Genomic DNA, 19,022 nt, shown 5'->3' on the forward strand with positions numbered 1-19,022 from the left:
GATCATAAAAATGCAGAAAGTAAATGTGATTTTGGGGAACATTTTTGACTTGCTGCTTTTCTGAAAGACTATGACCTCTACCACTGTCCATCACAGGGGCAGGTGATCTCCCACTGGCTAGAGGAGCAGGTTCCTTTAGGGTGAAACCACCTCAGCCCCACCCCCAATCATGTCTTCACAGTGTCTTCCTTAGAATTGGCACCAAGGACCAGGCGTCGTCTCGACGAACACCTGTTTGCCAACCATTTTTTTTTCTTCAAAAGCAGATTCCCCACCTTTCTTGCAGCCCTTGAGCATCTGCCAATAAAACCAGTCATAGCCCAACGTTGCCCCTGCGTTGTTTCAAAAGCTCCTGTGGGACCACAGAACCATTACCCTAAGAAATGTTAATATTTGGGAGAAGAAAAACAAATGTCAGGTATTAAAATAAGGCTCCCTTTATTAACAAATCAGACACAAGAACAAGTTTGCACACTGGGCAGTAGTAAAGAGGAGGGGCACAAAACTCTATGCCGATGAAGACAGGAATCCATTAAGAATCCATTTTTCTTAAAAGCGAAATGTCCCTTCTCACCCGTGGCCTCACCTCTCAGGTGATGTGCCCAGCTTCAGATAGGATTCAAGATTTTCTTCTCAAGTCACTGTGGTGAGGAGCCACTGAAACCCCTACACAACCTTTTTAAAGGCCCAACTCCCAGGGCATCCTTTCTGTAGTACTGTGCAGGGCGAACCAAAGCTTCTAGTGTTAGTTTTTTCTCTGGTGGAACTACCAGAGCCAACAACTCCACCAAGCCCCTGGAGAGGTGGGGCCCCTCCATCTCATGTGCTGCTCATCAGAGTGGTTCCTCCTCAGAGCCTGGGGACCCTCTGCCCAGTGGTACCTGAGGCAGCGCAGGCCCCACCGCCACCAGGGCACCGTAGACTCAAACTCACGGCCATCAGCACCGTGAGCAGAGGTGGCGGAAAGGCTTAGCTCCAGAAATGCCTTCTGAGACCCAATCACACACTAACTTTAGAACAGCAGCACGCATGAGAGTGTAGTTCCACCAAAAATGGACTCACTCTTTCTGCTCGAGCTTTTGAATCTGTAGTCAGTGCAGTGTGTGTGTGTGTGTGTGTGTGTGTGTGTGTGTGTGTTAGGGAGGGGTGACTGAGCTTTGAATGATGAATGAACTGATGAAAAACCAAGATAGGCAGACAAAGGAAGGCAAAGCAAGCACCCTTAGAAACAGAAGGGAGATATGGTGACTCATATTAACCTGTTAATTTATACCACGGCTCTGTACAAAAATAAAAAGGTTCTCATAAGATTAACAATTTAAATAAATATCTGATAGAACACTTTCTCATTTTTATAGCTCATCTTTTGGGTTAATTTGCAGTGCATGCTTCCCTTGTTCTTCTTGATCCAGGATTGCTATCACTTCATCAGCCTTTATTCGCTCCTGCAAAAAAGACAATTTTCACATTTTTGTTACAAGCATCATAAGCAGTCCCAGTGGCAGATGCTTCCCAGGCAACCATCTGTACACGGAATGGATGCTAAATCCAGTTAAGGATTGGACCTCATCTCATCCCTATGCAAGTGCCTTCTCCTGACTTCCCTGACTCCTAAGCAATTACTCTCCAAGATTTCTCTATTGCCAAGAAGTCTCCTGTATTCAAGCCCTCACTGCCCTTTCCATGCTGTGGTCCCACAGACACGCCCAAGTCAGTTCTCCAAGTCAGTGTTCAAGCTGAATTCACCGTTTTCTTCTGCACAGACCCATTATGTCCCTTTTCACAAATTCCTTCTCTCAGTGAAGACCACCACTGCTCAACCACATGTCCTAAAAGCTTGAGATTGGCTTCTGATAAATCACTTAGTTCTTTCTGTTCTACTTCCTTTCTTCTCAGTGCACATTACTGGTGCCTTAAGCATAGGCCAGGACTTCTCAACCTTGGCACTATTGACGTTTTGGACCCGATCATTCTTTGCTGACGGGTGTCCTGCGCACTGTAGGATGTTTAACAGCAACCCTGGCCGGTAGCAACCCCGTGCAGGTTGAGACAACTAAAAGTGTCTCTGGACATTGTCAAACGTGCCATAGGAGGCAAAAGAGCTTCTGCTTGAAAACCAAGGGTTTAGACTCTCGTCATCTCTCAATGACTGCAGCAGCTTCCAAACTGATCTGTCCCACATCCCACTCCCACCTGCTTCGAATGGATCCCCCGCAGTTCACTTGGGACCACATCCCAGTCCTGCTCACTGCCCACAGCCCTGGCCTGCACTCCTACTGTGCAAGGTTCCAGGTCCAGTAATCCTGGTGTGCGTACAAGGAGCTGTCTGGTGTACAGCATTCTGCTTTCCAGCGCACCTTCCCCTCTCACTTCATCTTACACTCCCACTTCCTAACTCACCTCAAGGTCTCTGAATCCGGCATTATTCTCAGAAGAAATCCCCAGTCCTAGTTTTAGGCTCAATGCCCCTCAGGATGTTTTTATCATATCCTGTGCTTTTCTCACCCCATACATCCATCAATCGGCAACCCCAGGTGGTCTGTCTCCAAATGGCATCTCAGACCTTCCCATTTTCTCACCTTCTTGCTAACTACTTTAGTCTACAACATGTTGGCTAAAGCTATTCTGTTACCTTTTGAATCCTGTTAGTCCCCAGGACTGGGGGAGGCAGGGTGGGCAGGGCACACAGCTTCCCCCACCCCCACACCCTTAGTCAGAAGACAGTTCATATTCCCTAGCCAGCCAGTTGGGTCTGAACCCTGCCCCCTTTCACACTACTCTCCAGCTTGCTTAGTACATTCTGGCCACACTGGCTTCCTTTGCATCCTGGCCACTCTAAGCTGCCTCTTGTCCCTGGGCCTTAGTGACCTGTTCTCTGCCTAGAATTCTCTTCCCAAGGCCTTTATCAGAGTTGACTTCTTGTCACTCAGGTCGAAATTCAAGTGTCATCAGTCTGGAGGCTCCTCAGTGGGCCGCCTCTTCTCTTTGCTCTCAAATCAGTTACCTTCTCCTCTTTCCCACAGAGCATCACTCGCTGTCTGAAAATTTCTCAATTATTTATCCTTTTACATATTTGGTGTCTTTTTCCACTAGAAGGTAAGCTCCATGAAAGCAGGCAATCATGTTGTTTTTGGTCCTGGCTGTATTTCCAGTGAGCAGAAAAGCTACGGACATTTAGCAAGGCCTCCATTCTCATTGATGGATAAATATAAAGTGAATAAAGGGCTTGCTCTGAAATATCTCTCCCTAAGGAGACTCTGCTCCTCCTGAGAGTGACGTCAAACTGCATCTTCTCAATAAAGCCTTTCCTGGTTTCCTGTTTATATCTCCCACGCACCATGCCTTTGCCTCTAAAAATTCTTACCAAACTGTGCCTTGTGTTTTAATGACTCGGGCGTCCGGCTTAACACTCCACTTTGACCTCAAACTCCTTAAAAATAGGGTTATGTCTTTCCTAGTTCATATCCCCTATAGGTACTCCCTGGCACAATGCCTTGCACAGTCTGTTATGAAAATAACTATTTTGCCACTTGAAAACAAAGCCCCTTTCGTTCAAGAGCTTGTAATTGAAAATGACATTGATCTAAAGACAATGGAAAGGATCAAATATGCTAAATAACAGAAATCTAAATTGCTGCTATGATGTCCATGTAAAATGTCTGCTTAACAAACTGATGCACAGGCAGAACTTCCCCACTGGAACCACGGAAGGCTGCGGCAGTGCAGTCTCTCTTGAAAGGAAAGAAGAGATGGAACTCTATGTACTAGGAACTGCAGCTTCCAATATTGGGCACCTTTAAGAGTTGAGAGTGCGACACACTCCTTAAGAAATAAATGCCTTTAAAATAATCTGTAACAAGCATGGAAGTTGCCAGTTCTGATGAATTATTCATAGGTAGACTTTGTTTGCTCAGGGATTCAATCTGAGAGGCGCCTAATTCGGGGACTCTCAAACATTGCTGCACCTTAGAATCGCCTGGGAAGCTTTTAAACCCCCTGCTACCCAGATCACACCCTATATTAATTGAACTAGAATTTATGGGGGTGGGAGACTGTTGTTAATAGTTTGGAAAGTTCCCCACATGATTCCAATGTGGAGCAAAGTCTGGGAATCACATCACAGGCTAAATTTTCTAGTCTAGTTGCGAGTCTCTGGTCATTTTGGCCTGTGGCCACTAGATGTCGCTACTGTCCAGATTGGAAACATTTCCCAACACTTCACTGGTTAAAAAGGAGGTCGAGGGAACTTTTTTTGTGTTAGCTTAATTTGGTAGAAAATATCTTGGAAGAGAGGGTTAGAATACTAAATAATAAACAGATTAACTTTTTGCTGCGTTGAACACTAAGAGAAAAGAGTAAGGCAAATTTTCAATCACTTATCTAGGTTCCTTTGTACATAGTGCTGTGGAGCATGCTGGCATTTGCAGGTGGGGAAGCACTGGAAAGGAAGGAATTACAGATAAAGGAGATTGCTTAGCGTCTCTTGAAGTCCTCAGAACTCTCTGTTCCTTCAGTCTCAACTATCCTTTTCTCTTTTAGGATTGCGTTTTTATATGCCTTTCTTGATTCCCGTACGGAATTCACACTGCCGTCTTCTCACTGCCAATTTCCCTGCTGACTCTCCAGGCTCCTCCTGGTCGGGGACTATGTGTTGTTCCCCCGTGGACTCCCAGGGCCTGCCTGTCAGTTTCCCAGGCACGGTGGTAGCTCTTCTGTAAACATTTGGTAAATGTATGAAAGAACGCTTAGGTAGTGTGTGAGTTAGGTTTGATGGCAAAAATATATGAGAAACTGGATTGATTTTAAACAGTTTCTGATCAAATTGGATTCAATTTAGGAATCTAAAGAGGAAAGTTGGTTGGAATGTCATTTTAAAGATGAGAATTCCTTAGCTTCATCAACACTTGGGGCTGGAGAAGACTTTGAAGTTATTCATTTGAGCCCTTGCTATGAAGTTTCCATTTAGATTTTTGCATTCCATGCCAAGCAGTTGCTGAGCCTTTGATTGGAGCCAGTAGTGATGAGGAACTCACTGCTTCCAAAGTAGACAATTCCACCAAACAGTGCTGATAATTTATAAGTTCTTCTTCTCCTCCTCCTCTCCTCCCCCCTCCTCCTCCTTCCCCTTCCTCTTCCCCTTCCTCTTCTTCTTCTTCTTTCTTCCTCTTCTTCCTCTTTTATTCTTCTTTCTTCTTTCCTCCTCCTCTTCCTCCTCCTCCCCTTCCCCTCCCCCCCCTCCTTTTTCTTTAAATGTCATTCTTTATGCTGAGCCCAAATTGTTCTTCTAGAGAATTATATTCATTGGTCTTAATCCACTCCTCTGCAGCCTCACAAATAGAGACTATACCTCTGACCAAAGGTAAGATCATGGTCTCTTATCCAGGCTAAAGTGTCCTCAGCTCCTTTCCATATAATAAGAGCAATATGTTACTATTTAAGATTTAATTTAATCATAATACATATAATAAACTTTCAGGTTCCCTCATCACTTTTACATGTTTTATAAATTAGTGCTGCTTTTAATGATTATTGAGGAAACAAATCATTCTTCCTAGTAACCAGTAGATAGTGGTTCCTTTCTCCTGATGCTACAGTTTTGTTTGTTTTTTTTTGTTTTTTTAATAAAGTTCAAGGCTAACTCAGGACTTCCAACTATCATTGATGTATTGACTTCTCCAAACATTCACTTATTAGGGCCCATGTGATGAAGAATTGCCTTCCTAGTCTCTCTTATTCCCCTCAAACTCACACTGCAAACATTAGATGACCAGGCAAATTTGTTTTTGAGTAAAAAACAAACAAACAAAAAAAAACAGTTAGTGATAGAAACAAGAGAGAAAATATTCTTTTAAAACTATAAAAATTTTTCTATCTATTTGTTTTCCATGAAGGGTTATGAATCAACTTATAAGACTTTTCAGATAAATCAGTTTATGAACAGGTCCATGGGGTGTCTAATTGGCTTTCTGGATGGGACAGAAACTCACCAATTCTCTATAAAGTGGGTCCAAGGTAAACCACAGAGCCACAGCACACCTCTGGCCCTTGGTGACTGCCTTCACCCCATGCGGGTTCTCACCTCCAGATGAGAAGCTGATCATACGTCCACACTTTGGTTTGATAGAAGCCTGAGAAAAAAGTGAAAGTTAGAATCTCAATTCCTATATCAGAAGCATCACTACAACCCCTGTTCTTTATCCTTCTATGGGATTATTTTGGTCAAGTTTTGAATAAAATAATAATAGGATCCTGAGGTTGAAGAAGATAAATTATTTCAATCTCCTCATTGGTAAAACAAAGTTAAGGTCAAAACATCTAATTCAAGAAATAAAATTATTCAGATAAAATGATTGGCACAGTCTGTGGCATGTAGTAGTTGCTCAATACACGCTGTGTTGACAGCTGACATACTCCATGAAGCCAAGACTCTCCCTTTTAATCTACTTATCTAACTTTGGCACTAACACAGCATCTGGCATAAGTAGATTTACATTCACTATCTGTGGAATGACAAAAACAAATTAAGCCGGCGTCTAGAGTGCTGGCAAATTTTTATTATCAATCTAGGTTGTGGTTCCAAGGGTGTATGTACCCTTTCTAATTCCTTAACTGTACATTTAGGGTTTGTGCACTTTTCATAATAAAAAGATTTTTAAAAAGTCAAGCCTAACACCATATAATCATTGAATCCCTGTTACAATATTCCTGTGCAGTGGTCTTCAGCCAATGCTTTAACACCTCCAGCCCTGAGAACACCCTGCCTCTTGGGGTGACCCGTTCCCTGGCCTCCAGGGCTCTGGAATGATTGACAGTCCTCCCAAGCTTGTGCATCATTCAGGAAGAGCTGTCCAGTGATGTTTAGGTAGGAGGGTAGGAGGGAAGAGACATGGCTGGGGTGGCCCTGAGTCAGAGTATTAGATCAAACCAGCAGGCTCCCCAAATTGAGCAAGCTTTAGGAACGAACGTGGGCCTTGCTCACACATTGAAAGACATGTCTGACTGTAAGTAAAGTTAATTTTCCTTTCTTGAGAAACACAGAAACTTGACTCATTCCATAGCAGAGCCTGGAAAAGGAAAAGCAAAAAGGTGGTACCAACCATTCTTTTTGATAAGATGGGCCCATTCTAACTAGCTACTTTCTGAATTGACTTGATAGATGCCCTTTAGAAGACTCTTTGGTTTCCTTTACCATAAAATGGGAAGGCCAAGTTTTTTCAAGGACCATTTCAGGAGAAATATTTGGGAAATTGCCTGAAGTCCTTGGCTGCCTCTTTACATAAGTAATCCCAGACTGTGTGACCCACATGTGGAAGGCTGAAATTGAAGGTAGGTGGAGGAATCAAAAAATATGAAACCCAGGGGAGGAGGGGAGAGAGAGAGAGAGTGTGTGTGTGTTAAATGAAAGAGCAGAGAAGAGCAGTCAGTTTCTGGTTACAGCATGCCCTCACTTATCACAGGTATTATGTTCTAGACGCCCCCCCGCGAAGTAGGAACCTTACATTTATTCTACCCTCTTAAACCTACGTAACTTTAACAACATATGTATACAGTACCGCAAAATCTTGCAATATAGCGAAAAATCCGTGATAAATAATTAAATATAATATTTTTTAAAATCCCGCGATACAATGAGGCCACGATAAGTGAATCATGATATAGAGAGGGGCTACGTGTTCTTCTGTTCACAATAATTGAGGAGGAGTGATTTGTGGCTAGAGAGAGTTGCTTTTGTTTAGTAGCTTTACCTAGGTGACTACTCTAATGTAAACCTAGAGAGTTCAGTAGTCACTGGTGCCCTCAGTCTCAGTCGAATTTTGTTTTTCTAACAAAGGAATGTGTTGTACATCTCCACATAAAAAGAGAAAAATAAATAATACTCGACACATATGACATAGACTAGGAAAGCCTTTCTGAGCACATGGCTTTAGGAACTTGGTTTCTTGCTGCTCATTCGCCAGTGCTGCTCAGGACTCAACCACAGGTGGTTGCAGTCACTTCTATGTGATTCCTGAGTCATGGCAACAGCATCTTACAACACTAAAGAAAGGGAATTGGAAGAATAGAAAGCATTTTTACACATGAAGAACTTTGGGAAAGTTTAGGAAAAAAAGTTTTCAACTGCTTGTATTGATTATAGATGTGTGGGTTCACAGATGTCTTTAGGACTAATCTGATCATACAGACAACCTCACCTGTTACATACCAGGTACATGGAGGAGTAAACAGCTCCACTGATGACATTGCTGCTACAAGAAAATATGCTCTGCAGAACCAATAAACGACTGTAAACGTACTTATGGAATACAGCTCCACAGGGATTTCAGTTTTTCATGAAGCAAATGGAGCTCATTATTACATTTTATCTTTTGGAAACTTGAACAGAGAAACCCAAACCCCGATATACCCATGTTTCACAAGCAAATGCTGCTGTTGAAACAATCCATGTAGCTTCCAAGTATGCTTTTCATCTAATAGATGATTAAACATCAGAGAAGCCTTTGTGTCATACTTGTTTTCAATAAATGTAAACCTTCAGCCACTATTCAGTTAATGAAATAATTTGCAGATTTTTTTAAAATAAAAGACTTAGAAGACTTCACCTCCTATGTAGCCTCAGACTGGGGTATTTCCCTGCTTTCTCTGTCCCTCCAGAGTCAAAGACAGGAAAGCTGAAAAGCAAAACTATTGTTTCTCTTTGCTATTGGGATTGGTTACCTGGTACTTGGATTATCTACAAAATGCCCTAAGAACTCTACCATATAAAGTAATCAGAAATAAAAATAATTTGGGAACATAAATCTCCCAACTTGGAGTTTTAGAACAAAAGCATTGTTTAAATCAGGTTTTTATTTCACTTTTGGGGGAAAAAGTTTTAAAGTTATCCTGTATATCAAAAGGATGGAACTATTATAGTGAATTATTATCTGCTTTCACATCATTAAAAAGAAGAATTCTAGGAAACTAATATGTGGAACCTAATGAACAAAATAAACAACAAACAAAACAGAAACAGACTCATAGGTACAGAGAACAGACTGACAGTGGTCAGAGGGGAGGGTGGTGATGGGGTGCTGGATTAAAAAGGTGAAGGGTTAAAAAAAAACCCTCATTGACTTAGACAACAGTATGGTGGTTGCTAGAAGGAAAGGGGGTGGGTGATGTAAAAGAGGATAAAGGAGGGATAAATGGTGATGGAAGGAGACTTGAGTTTGATCGGTGAACACACAATACAATAAACAGATGGTGTGTTGTAGAATTGTGCACCTGAGAAGCCTATGTAATTTTTAAATCAATGTCATCCCAATAAACTCAATAAAAATCTTTTAAAAATAAAAATAAAAACCCTCAATACTAAAAAAAAATTCCAGTTAACTTGCATTCAACAGTTAAGGAATTATTGATTGACATATAGTATCACAGGCATCAATTACTTTCGAACACTGAGCATTTCCAAATTTGGCCACGAGGTGGAGTAAAAGCAAATAAACCTTTCAACTACCTGTCTGAATTTCTTTCCCCTGTGTGAGATGCAAGCATTTCTGAATCTCAGTTTCAGTGTTAGCAGAGCTCAGAAATCAAATCCTTTCTGCCCAGAGGCTCCTCGAAAAATGAGAATTTTAAACTCCAACCCACAACAACAATCTTGATTTAACCACTTCCATGTTAGTATTTAAGCTTTTTACCAGAAAGTATAGGCATCATAGCCTTTTAAATACACGTTATTGTATTAAAATGTATGAAGTATTATTTCTTAATTACAATAATTTTAACCAGAATCTCCATAGGTTTCCTCTTTTACAGTAACATACAGTCTTTCAATATCATCTGCTTATACTCTAGTGGTATGTCATGAATAACACACGGCTGTTTCATTATTAAGAAAAGATGCAAAATATGAGGATAAAAGCAGGAAACTAAAAAAAATGTTGTGGAAATAGCTTATATAATGCAAAATCCTTGAAGTTTATCATATGCATGTCCCAATTATTTATATTTGCAATGGAGGAAAGAGGTATCTCATAATCTAAAATTCGATTATCTCCTCCATTAGAAAACTTGCTTCTCTACCCTAAGTATCCTCTTTGGCTTAAAGACCAAAGGATGTTGCCTACATGGTCCATAGATGCTCTGCAGGCTGATTTTCCAAAGACATCAGTTTGCTTAGAAAGGTGATGGTTGAATTTAACTTTTGATTTTTACCTATGAAGGTATGTTTAGAATCTCATCCAAAACATATGATGTGAACACCCACACAAACGTGTGTGCATGTGAATGTGTACATACCGATTTTCAGGTATGGGCTTATTTGCAATAACAATCATATGCATACATATTAACCCATTCACACATAAATAATACTTTTGATAACTAGGGGTCTGGAGGCCAATGATCAGTACAAACATGTACAAGACTAGGTTACTTGAAAGCCACTCTGTAGAATCATTTGACTTTTCCTAGTCTTGGTGACTTTGGAATTAGAATTTTTATATTTCCACCAGGTTATTTGACAAAAAATCAGAAGACTGAGGTTCTGGTTCCAAGTCTAATTTAACTAGCTATATGAGGATTAGGGAATACTTAACATTTCTAGTCTTTAATTTACCCATCTTTAAAACAGATTAGAAGATTTTTATTAATGGTTCCATTTCTAACCTTTCACAATGTATAAATATACTGAACCTCTTTTCACCTCTGGAATTCTCAAGCTCAGAAATATTTGAAATCCAACAGTCTTAGTCCTTAGAAAATGACAAGACTGAGATGAAAGATACTCAATAAATGTGCAAGAATAGGCTTACTTACAGTCACAGTCTTGGCATCCATTTCAGTGAATATGAATTCCCCTCCTTCGAAGTCATCATTCATGTACAGGAGAGCACTATAAGAAGAAAGGGGAATCATCTGTACTATTAAATGCTGATAACAACATCACCACAGAATACTGAAGATAGTGGTAAACTGACCAGCATGATCAGTAAGTTTCCTCTGAACTAGACATGAAATAACCGACCCTCCCAACCCTCAATAGTAAGACCACGTGTATTTTGGATCATACCCTTGAAGAATTTATTCCACTTACGTTACATTTTCAATTATAGTTTACAGCTCATCTTACAGTTTATTTCCTTCAAAGAACACTTAATTGGATTTAATCTAGCTCTTTGAACCTGCCCACATTGCTTACTACTCTCTTCTTCCCCATCATACTAGTAGCTCTAAACAATGTCTTTTTCCCCTAACTAGCTGGAGAGCTCCAAGGGATGTAGCCTAGCCTTGCAGGTAGGTGGCGCTCAACAACTGTTTCTGTATAGAGAGAGCTTGGTGTAATAATAATTAACACACTGTTTTCTACACATGGTGACTGCAGCTCCTGACTCTTCTCTTAACACACTAAAATATCTTTCAATAAGAGAAAACATTCTTCCCTCTTGAGTTTCCAGTTCCCAGTTTATAAAATCCAGACATAGACAAGTGATAAGATTCCTATGCATAAAGGATATGTTTCAGTGAAAGCTAAGTTATTGTAAAAATATTTATAAATTTTATCTTTATATTAAAACAAAATGGAAAATTTTCAGACTAGGATACAAAAAACATAAATGGATTTTTAAGATAAAAATATGAGATGATGAAGTCACTTCTCAGTTGTGGAAGCTGCTTCAAAAGATTATTTGAAACTCTCTGTGCAGAGATGACCATGATGACAAGCAAAAAAAAATCAGCTTCCTAGATCCCAAGGATTTTTTATAAGTGCTGGGAAAAAGCTTGACTTTGAAGCAGGTGCTGGCTGTACCTATAGTCCCGGAACGTGTAAGCAGGAGGCTCCTTCCAGCATTCATTGGCCTCTGGATCCAAGAGGCAGTTGTCAGCATGGATGGGATGACTGAGGTCATTTCTTCTATCCTGTTGACCTGGCAGGAAGGAAACAGAGGAAAATGAGAGAAGGAAGGCAGTGACCGCCAACAGCAACCCTGACAACAGGACTGTCTTAACCCATTGATGATGTCCTTGAAAATTGGAAGAGACAGAAAGCCAAGCAGAATAGCTGAAAGAACACTGGGCAAGCAGTCAAGAGATTCTGGCCCTGCTTTTGTATGAGCTTGATGTAAAACTGTGAGCAAGTCACACCTGCTGCTTCAGCTATAAAAGTTACTGATATAAATAGACATATGGACATTCCATGCATTTCATGGGTTGTACTTCATGAGGAGTAGTAATAGGAGGATGAAATGAAAATGCAAAAACATAAGATCTGATTTAGCTGAAACTTTCCCAAGTCTAAAAGTCTCACCCTGTGACATTACCCTTCCCCCCTACTCAGGAGGGTATAGAGAAGAAGATATAGGGAAGAAATAATGACAGCAGGGAGTGAGGGGGTGGCTTTTAAGAACATTTATTTCAACAAGTCCTTCTACACCACCACTTGATGCTGTGGACGTAATAAGACACTGTAAGTCCCAGGTTCCCAGCTCCCCAGAGCAGAAAAGCATTTTTCTGTGCAAGTTAAGAAAGTAGAAGTTGATTTGAAAGAGAAGCTCAGCATAGTGATGGTCTGCTGGTATTTAGGGGATGAAAAAGGAGAAAAGGAGGGAAGGGAAAACAAGAATAAGCTTCTTTTGTTTTAGAAATTTAGAACTCTCCTAAACCATTCATTCATCACGTAATAGAGCTTTGTTTTCTTTATCTCCCTGTGGATAGAAGGGAACAAGTTCAGACTCTGGAATCTCACCAGACAGGGCTGTTCGGCAGACCATGTGTGTATAGGAAAAATACAGGGTCGAGTTCAGCATGAAATAGGATTCTACGATCTTTCGAGCCTTCTCACTGATGTCATAAAACAGACGGGCACTCTTCAGTGGGACTCGGCCTTCGTAACCAAACTGAAGAAAAAGGAGAACATTAGCTACCATGGGGTTGATGGGAGAGCTTGAGAAAAACAGACACTAGGTTTCAGTAGGCCAAAATACAATGCTTATCCCTGTTGACTAGTAGGAACACTACTGCATGCTTGTGAATTTGGGTTAGGAAAATGAACCATTGAAATAAGCCTTCCTAATCACCAAGAGAACCTGAAAAGCTCATGACTATCTTCTCTTTTCTCAAACCACTGTCCTCATTTCTCTTTAACAACACTGCGTGCAATACAGACTAATTACTTGATTGGGTATGTTTTTACCATGGGACCACAAGCTCCTTGAGAAGGGGGTGCAGGGGCAAGAGTTTTATGTTATTTGTCAGATACAAATTTAGGAAACATTAAGTTTGACAAATCAATGACTGAATGGAGGAATGAAGGAAGAATTAAAGACAATGCAGGTGCCATTTTATACGTGCTCCCTTCAACTGTCCTTACAAAGCTATTCTCTAAGCTCTTCTCTTTTCTGTGTCTTCCACTCACAGAAGGACCTGGATTGTCACCTTGGAACCCAAACCCAAAACCAGGTAAGACTTTACTTTGAGTGCTTTCAGGACAGTTGCGCCTTCAAACTTCTCATTGGGTGTGTGGGGGGAAGTTTTTCCCCTGTATCCATCTCCAACAAGCATGATTCCCTGGAAATACAAGATGTTTCCTTAATGATAACTACAAATTCACCAGGTCTCCCTGTCTGCCTTGATTGTCAGGAAGCTAAGAACCAAGTTGATACTGGTATCATTCATTTTTCCCATGAAAAGGAGTGTATTTATTTAACTTCTACTATACAATACCACCACTTCTGTAGACATAGGTAGACTAAAAAAGATTAATATATTGTTCATGATTGATTAAAATAATGGGATTATTTCAGCAACTTTACATGGAAAACAAGGCACATGCTGGATGACTGTTATCCTAGGAATTAAGCCACTGACTCTTTCAGATCCACTAGCTATATCCAGATCTAAAGAAAACTAAAGTCATCTCAACCCAAAGGCTATGAAAATGTCTCCACAACAAATGTCCTTCTCCTACAGAAAGTGACATTTCAGGCTGGTTCTCTGGCTCCAGGCTCCCACCAGGCCAGCACAATCAGCCCCCCACCCCGCCCCTCTCCCAGTCCTCACACTGGCCACACTGTGCAGCTCCCGGCACTGTTCTTCCGACAGGACGTTATCCAGGAGAACCCGCTGAGTCCCGTTCAGCTGCTCCGAATTATAGACGAAGGTGATGTTCTCATAAAGCAGAGGGCCACCTGAAGGGACAGAGCACATTGTCTCCTCTGTTACCTCTGCCCCCGAGGGGGCAAGCACAGAACACCCGACAGCTTGCATCAGGTTCCTCATAAATATTTAGGAATGCTAAGACAAATGACAAATTTGGAATTTGATAAACACAATATGGTTTCAGGAATAAGGCAGCTGTCTGCCTGACTACCAGGGTTTTCCAAAATGTCATGATAATGTATTACATTTGTGTAGTATCTTGGGTTTGATAAGCTATCGTTTAATTTGATTCTAGTGATGATCTTGCAAAGCAGACTGGGCATTTCATAGGATTCTCCGCTGGGAGACTTTCCAGAATTCCCTCAACAATTGGACCCACCCTTTTCTACAGCCCTTGATTCCTACTGCTGCTACACCATCACATGTAATTACTTGGTTACATGTCTGTGTCCCCAGGCATGATATAAATATCTCAGCTTCATGCGTATGAGAGAACTATGCCTTCACCAGGAAACACAGGTAGTAAATGTGCATCATCAGGACACTCACACCCAAGTCACCCAGCTCCTTCTTTCTTTTCTTTCCACCACTACCTGACGCTACAGTCTTGTTTTTGGAATACTTATTCTGCTCTCTGGGCCTATCTTTATCTCATTGCCTTCGCACAGATGGTTTCCTGCAGGCATCTGCTCTGTCTCTGAGAGAGTCCACAAATTTATGAAATTAGCCCACAAAGGCTCTTTAGAGAATGTTGCACGTGGGCCATGTTTTAGGTTGTGAAATTATAAAATCTAGATCTGACAAAGTCTCTTCTCCACAGAAATAGGATTAAATGACAAAATCGCTGATGGTGAGGAAATCTTCAGATTTAACAGAGTATAACCATCTCAAACCAGAAAAGTGAACAGAAAATAAAAACACTATTTTTCTACTCTTTATAATATTCCTAAAAGAACTGGTCTGTACTTGTCAATAACAACAGCTCCCCCTGAGGGAGTGGGGGAGAGGGCAAAACTACTCCTTTCTGCCCCATAGTCAAGCAGCATTCACAAATACGCTGGTCTAAAGCACGTCGGTTGATGGAGGACAAGACTATAGAAATTGATCTCTCTTCTATCACTTTAAAATAGATTATTCAAATTAGAGAGCAGCACTAAGTGTTTATCAGTCTAGTTAGGATAAAAGAGTCACTATAAGCCACAATAAATGAAATACTTAAATAACAAGGCAGTGTTTCTCAGTCTTGAGTAATGTATGGCTATCTGATAAAATAAAAGTTCCCTAAGGAACTGCAGTGTTGACAAATTATCTGTACCATAATTTTATTTCCATATTTGCAATTATAAAATTATGAATACAGTGTTTATTTTTGTGGTTTCAAATAACCATAATACCTAAATCAATTTACAAGATTAAATAAAAGCAAGACCATAAACCATCTAAGTTAAAATTAACATTATTAATGAAACAGTCAATGTTATTTTGTGGAAACTAGTAAGCTATATTGCACGTGAATATTCAATTAACTGAAGTGGTTCAGGTTTTTGGAGCCAACATTCCTCATTAGTTTTGGTGTATAATGATTCATTTATTCTACCGCAACTTTTCTCTACTGAAACTGCTACATGATCTTAGTGTACCATGATGAATTTTGATCTTCATCTGGTCCATTCTTTATAAATGTATATTACTTTATTTTATTCATTTTTATTGTATTTTTCCCATTACCATTTAGTCCTCTTATACTCCCCTCCCTCCTTCAATCACCACACTGCTGTCCATGTCCATGAGTCCTTTTTCTCTTTTGCTCGATCCCTCCACCCCCAACCCCTATCCATAGCTGTCAACCTGCTCTCCATCTGTCTCTATTTTGCTTGTTAGTTTAGTTTGTTCATTAGATTCCACATATGAGTGAAATCTTATGGTATTTGTCTTTCTCTGACTGGCTTATTTCAGTTAGAAGAATGTTCTCCTGATCCATCCATATTGATATTGTCTTCAACCATTGAATACAGTAGTCCCTCTCTATATCGCGGTTCACTTATCATGGCCTCACTGTATTGCAGGATTTTTAAAAATATTATATTTAATTATTTATCGCGAATTTTTTGCTATATTACAGGATTTTATGGTACTGTATATGTATATTGTTAAAGTTATGTAGGTTTAAGAGTGTAGAATATGTTTAAGGCTCCTACTTCGCGGGGGGGTCTAGAACATGATACCCATGATAAGTGAGGGAATACTGTATTATTAAGTGCTGCCAATGTGGTGGTAACTGCATCTCATGGTAGTGTTTACCTATAGGCGGTTATTCACATGACTCACTAGTTGCCCTTCTTAATATTTTTAAGTTGTTATCACAATTTATCAATATAGAATTTCTTGGATGTGGGGAATATACCCACAAGCTCTCAGTTTCAGTATCAAATCTTTTGGATAAATAGAAAAAAAATATTTTTCCTGCAGTTCAAGGTTCCTCAAACATTTTCCTAAGAAAAGTTTTGATGAAAAAAGAGTTCCTTAATTAAATGCGTTTGGAAAGTACTGGGTTAAACAGAATTTAAGAGGACTTCTTAGAATAGGTACTATTAACATCCTAAGTATCAGTACAATATGTAGTAGTTCTCACCCTAATTTCAACACAATTTCCTTCCTTCCTTTCTTCCTTCCTTCCTTCCTTCCTTCCTTCCCTCCTTCCTTCCTTCCTTCTTATAGCAGTGAGACTCCAAAATGGAGTGTGATAAGCACCGCGCCCTGGTATTCATAGACTTGTATAATTTTCTTCTCTCGAGCATAGGAAGGGCCTGGCTCTTGCTTCTAACTAATAGAATATGGAAAACATGATGAGATGTCATGTCTATGATTGCACCAAATGAAACTGAAACTTCGATCTTGCTAGCAGACTCAGTTTATTGCCTTCTCAACTTGCAATCTGATGCAGCAAGTGGCTGTACTGTTCAGGTTCACATGGCAAAAAAAAAAAAAAAAAAGGGTGTCCTCTAGCCAACAACCGACTAGGAACTGAGGAAGACAGTTGAATGATCCTTTAAGAACCAAATTCTGTCATCTGAACTTGGAAAAAGATAGTTCTTCAGTCAAGCTTTAGAAGAGACTCCAGCACCAATCAACAACTTGATGGTAGCCATATAACAGACCTTGAAGCAATAGACTCCAGCTAAGCTTTCCCCAGACTCTTGACCCAGATAAACTGTGAAATAGTAAATATATGTTATTTTAAGTTGCTACATTTGTGCTAATATTTTTCATACCAATAAAAAGAAAAAACAAGCAGACTTTTTTCCTATCACAGAACTTCTTAACATAAAATACAGTTTGCTTGAGAAAGGTTGTTCTAATGTACATAGTTGATTAAGACACATAGCCAAATAGAGGCCATCCCCCAAATATATGGGAAAGTCAACTGCATATTCAACTGTCATTTAGAAATATAAACAGATATTTCTCTCCAACAAGAAAGACAAGATACTCATAGGTTCACTGAAAAACATTTTTTAATATTAAACTCAAATAGAAATGGAATACAGACCAAGAGTTTAATGGTCTAGTTTGGTTTGTACACTACTGTGTTTTTTTCTTGTTTCCTACATTGAGGATGTACTCCTTTAAGTATAATTCGCTTATTTTAAAAATATAACCTTAAAAGTTACTAAAACTAAAACATTTAGAAAATGCCTAATATTCTTAAGCTCTATATAAATATTTACTATTATTATTGCAATTAGTATTGAATTAGTAAAATAGGTCTGGTATATTAAATTCTGACTGAGACATTTTAATAAACGTAATGGAGTATAGTTAAAAGAGAGCCACTGAGATATTATCGACTCCACCAGCCATGCCATAAGTAGCATACATAAATCAGGTGAAGGAGTGGAATGCAAAGGGAATATTAAATATCTAAACCCTAACATGTTCAGGCAGAATCTCTACTAGAAATCTGCCTTTTACGTAGCTGACAATCTCACCACTACTCAGTTTTATACTGAGGTTTCCCACACATACATTTAACAAAAAAACAACTCACTACCCACTTACTAACCAAAAGGGAAAAAAAAAAAGAAGAAGCTGACCAGCCTACAAATGACTAGTAGCACACTAGACAGAAAAAAAACATAAAGATAAAAATGTTGTCCAATAAGTTGTAGTTTCTGGGGCCTGATTTGAGAGCTTCAGCCAACCTTTAACCACATCCCAAAGAGATTTAGTTAAACAACTTAATTCTTCTCTCATTCATAAAGTATGTGCCTGGCTCTGACTCTTCAATTGCAGTAAAGAGGGATCATCTAGGAAAATACTCCTTGTGCTCATCATCTGTGGCTCATAGCTAAAAGAATCATTTTGTTGTAAATATTGCAATGGTATGAAGTCATGACAGGGGTATACTGATTAGTAAGCCCTTATATGAGCACAGACCTTTAAAGTTTACAAAAGACTTTTCACATTCATCTTTTCCAACAGTTGCTATCATAGGCTCCTGGGAGACTGAGTCTCTAAGGCAATCCAGGAAACCTGGCCTCCTGATTCCAAGTCCCAAGTTATTTCTCCTGTGCCCCCACTGACTTGGGATTATTATAGAGCAGGACTTTGCAATATTAATGGCTGAAAGGAGAATAGATAAGGGATATATATTTTTTCTTTTTTGGGGGGGTAGTAAACATGTATGTTCCATGGACTGGAGTCACCCTGGGCCCATCCAATCTTAATACTCGGGAGCCATCCAATATGAATATGACTAACTACTGTTAGGTAACAAAAGTGGATGACAACCTCTTTGTGGAAAATGAGAAAAGCTGGAATACATTCTACTCTGTGAACCACACATCCTTTGTTGTCTCCATGACATCTGTTTTCAGACT

General features: G+C 39.8%; 1 protein-coding gene across 1 annotated transcript in view; it reads right to left on the minus strand.

Annotated features, from left to right (window-relative positions):
- Positions 1-421: 421 nt before the first annotated feature.
- The window catches only part of P3H2 (prolyl 3-hydroxylase 2), a 154,647-nt gene continuing 136,046 nt past the window's right edge, over positions 422-19,022 (minus strand). Inside the window, exons 9-15 of the mRNA XM_090275326.1 lie at positions 14,044-14,171; positions 13,456-13,551; positions 12,731-12,881; positions 11,795-11,912; positions 10,804-10,879; positions 5,988-6,128; positions 422-1,445 (exon numbers count right to left, since the gene is read on the minus strand). Coding sequence (XP_090131452.1) covers positions 1,353-1,445; positions 5,988-6,128; positions 10,804-10,879; positions 11,795-11,912; positions 12,731-12,881; positions 13,456-13,551; positions 14,044-14,171 — 803 coding nt within the window. The 3' untranslated portion in view covers positions 422-1,352. The remainder of the gene's footprint in view (positions 1,446-5,987; positions 6,129-10,803; positions 10,880-11,794; positions 11,913-12,730; positions 12,882-13,455; positions 13,552-14,043; positions 14,172-19,022) is intronic.

The sequence above is a fragment of the Furipterus horrens genome, unplaced genomic scaffold, assembly GCF_987537825.1.
Source record: "Furipterus horrens unplaced genomic scaffold, mFurHor1.1.pri manual_scaffold_1, whole genome shotgun sequence".
Taxonomy (NCBI): Eukaryota; Metazoa; Chordata; class Mammalia; order Chiroptera; family Furipteridae; genus Furipterus; species Furipterus horrens.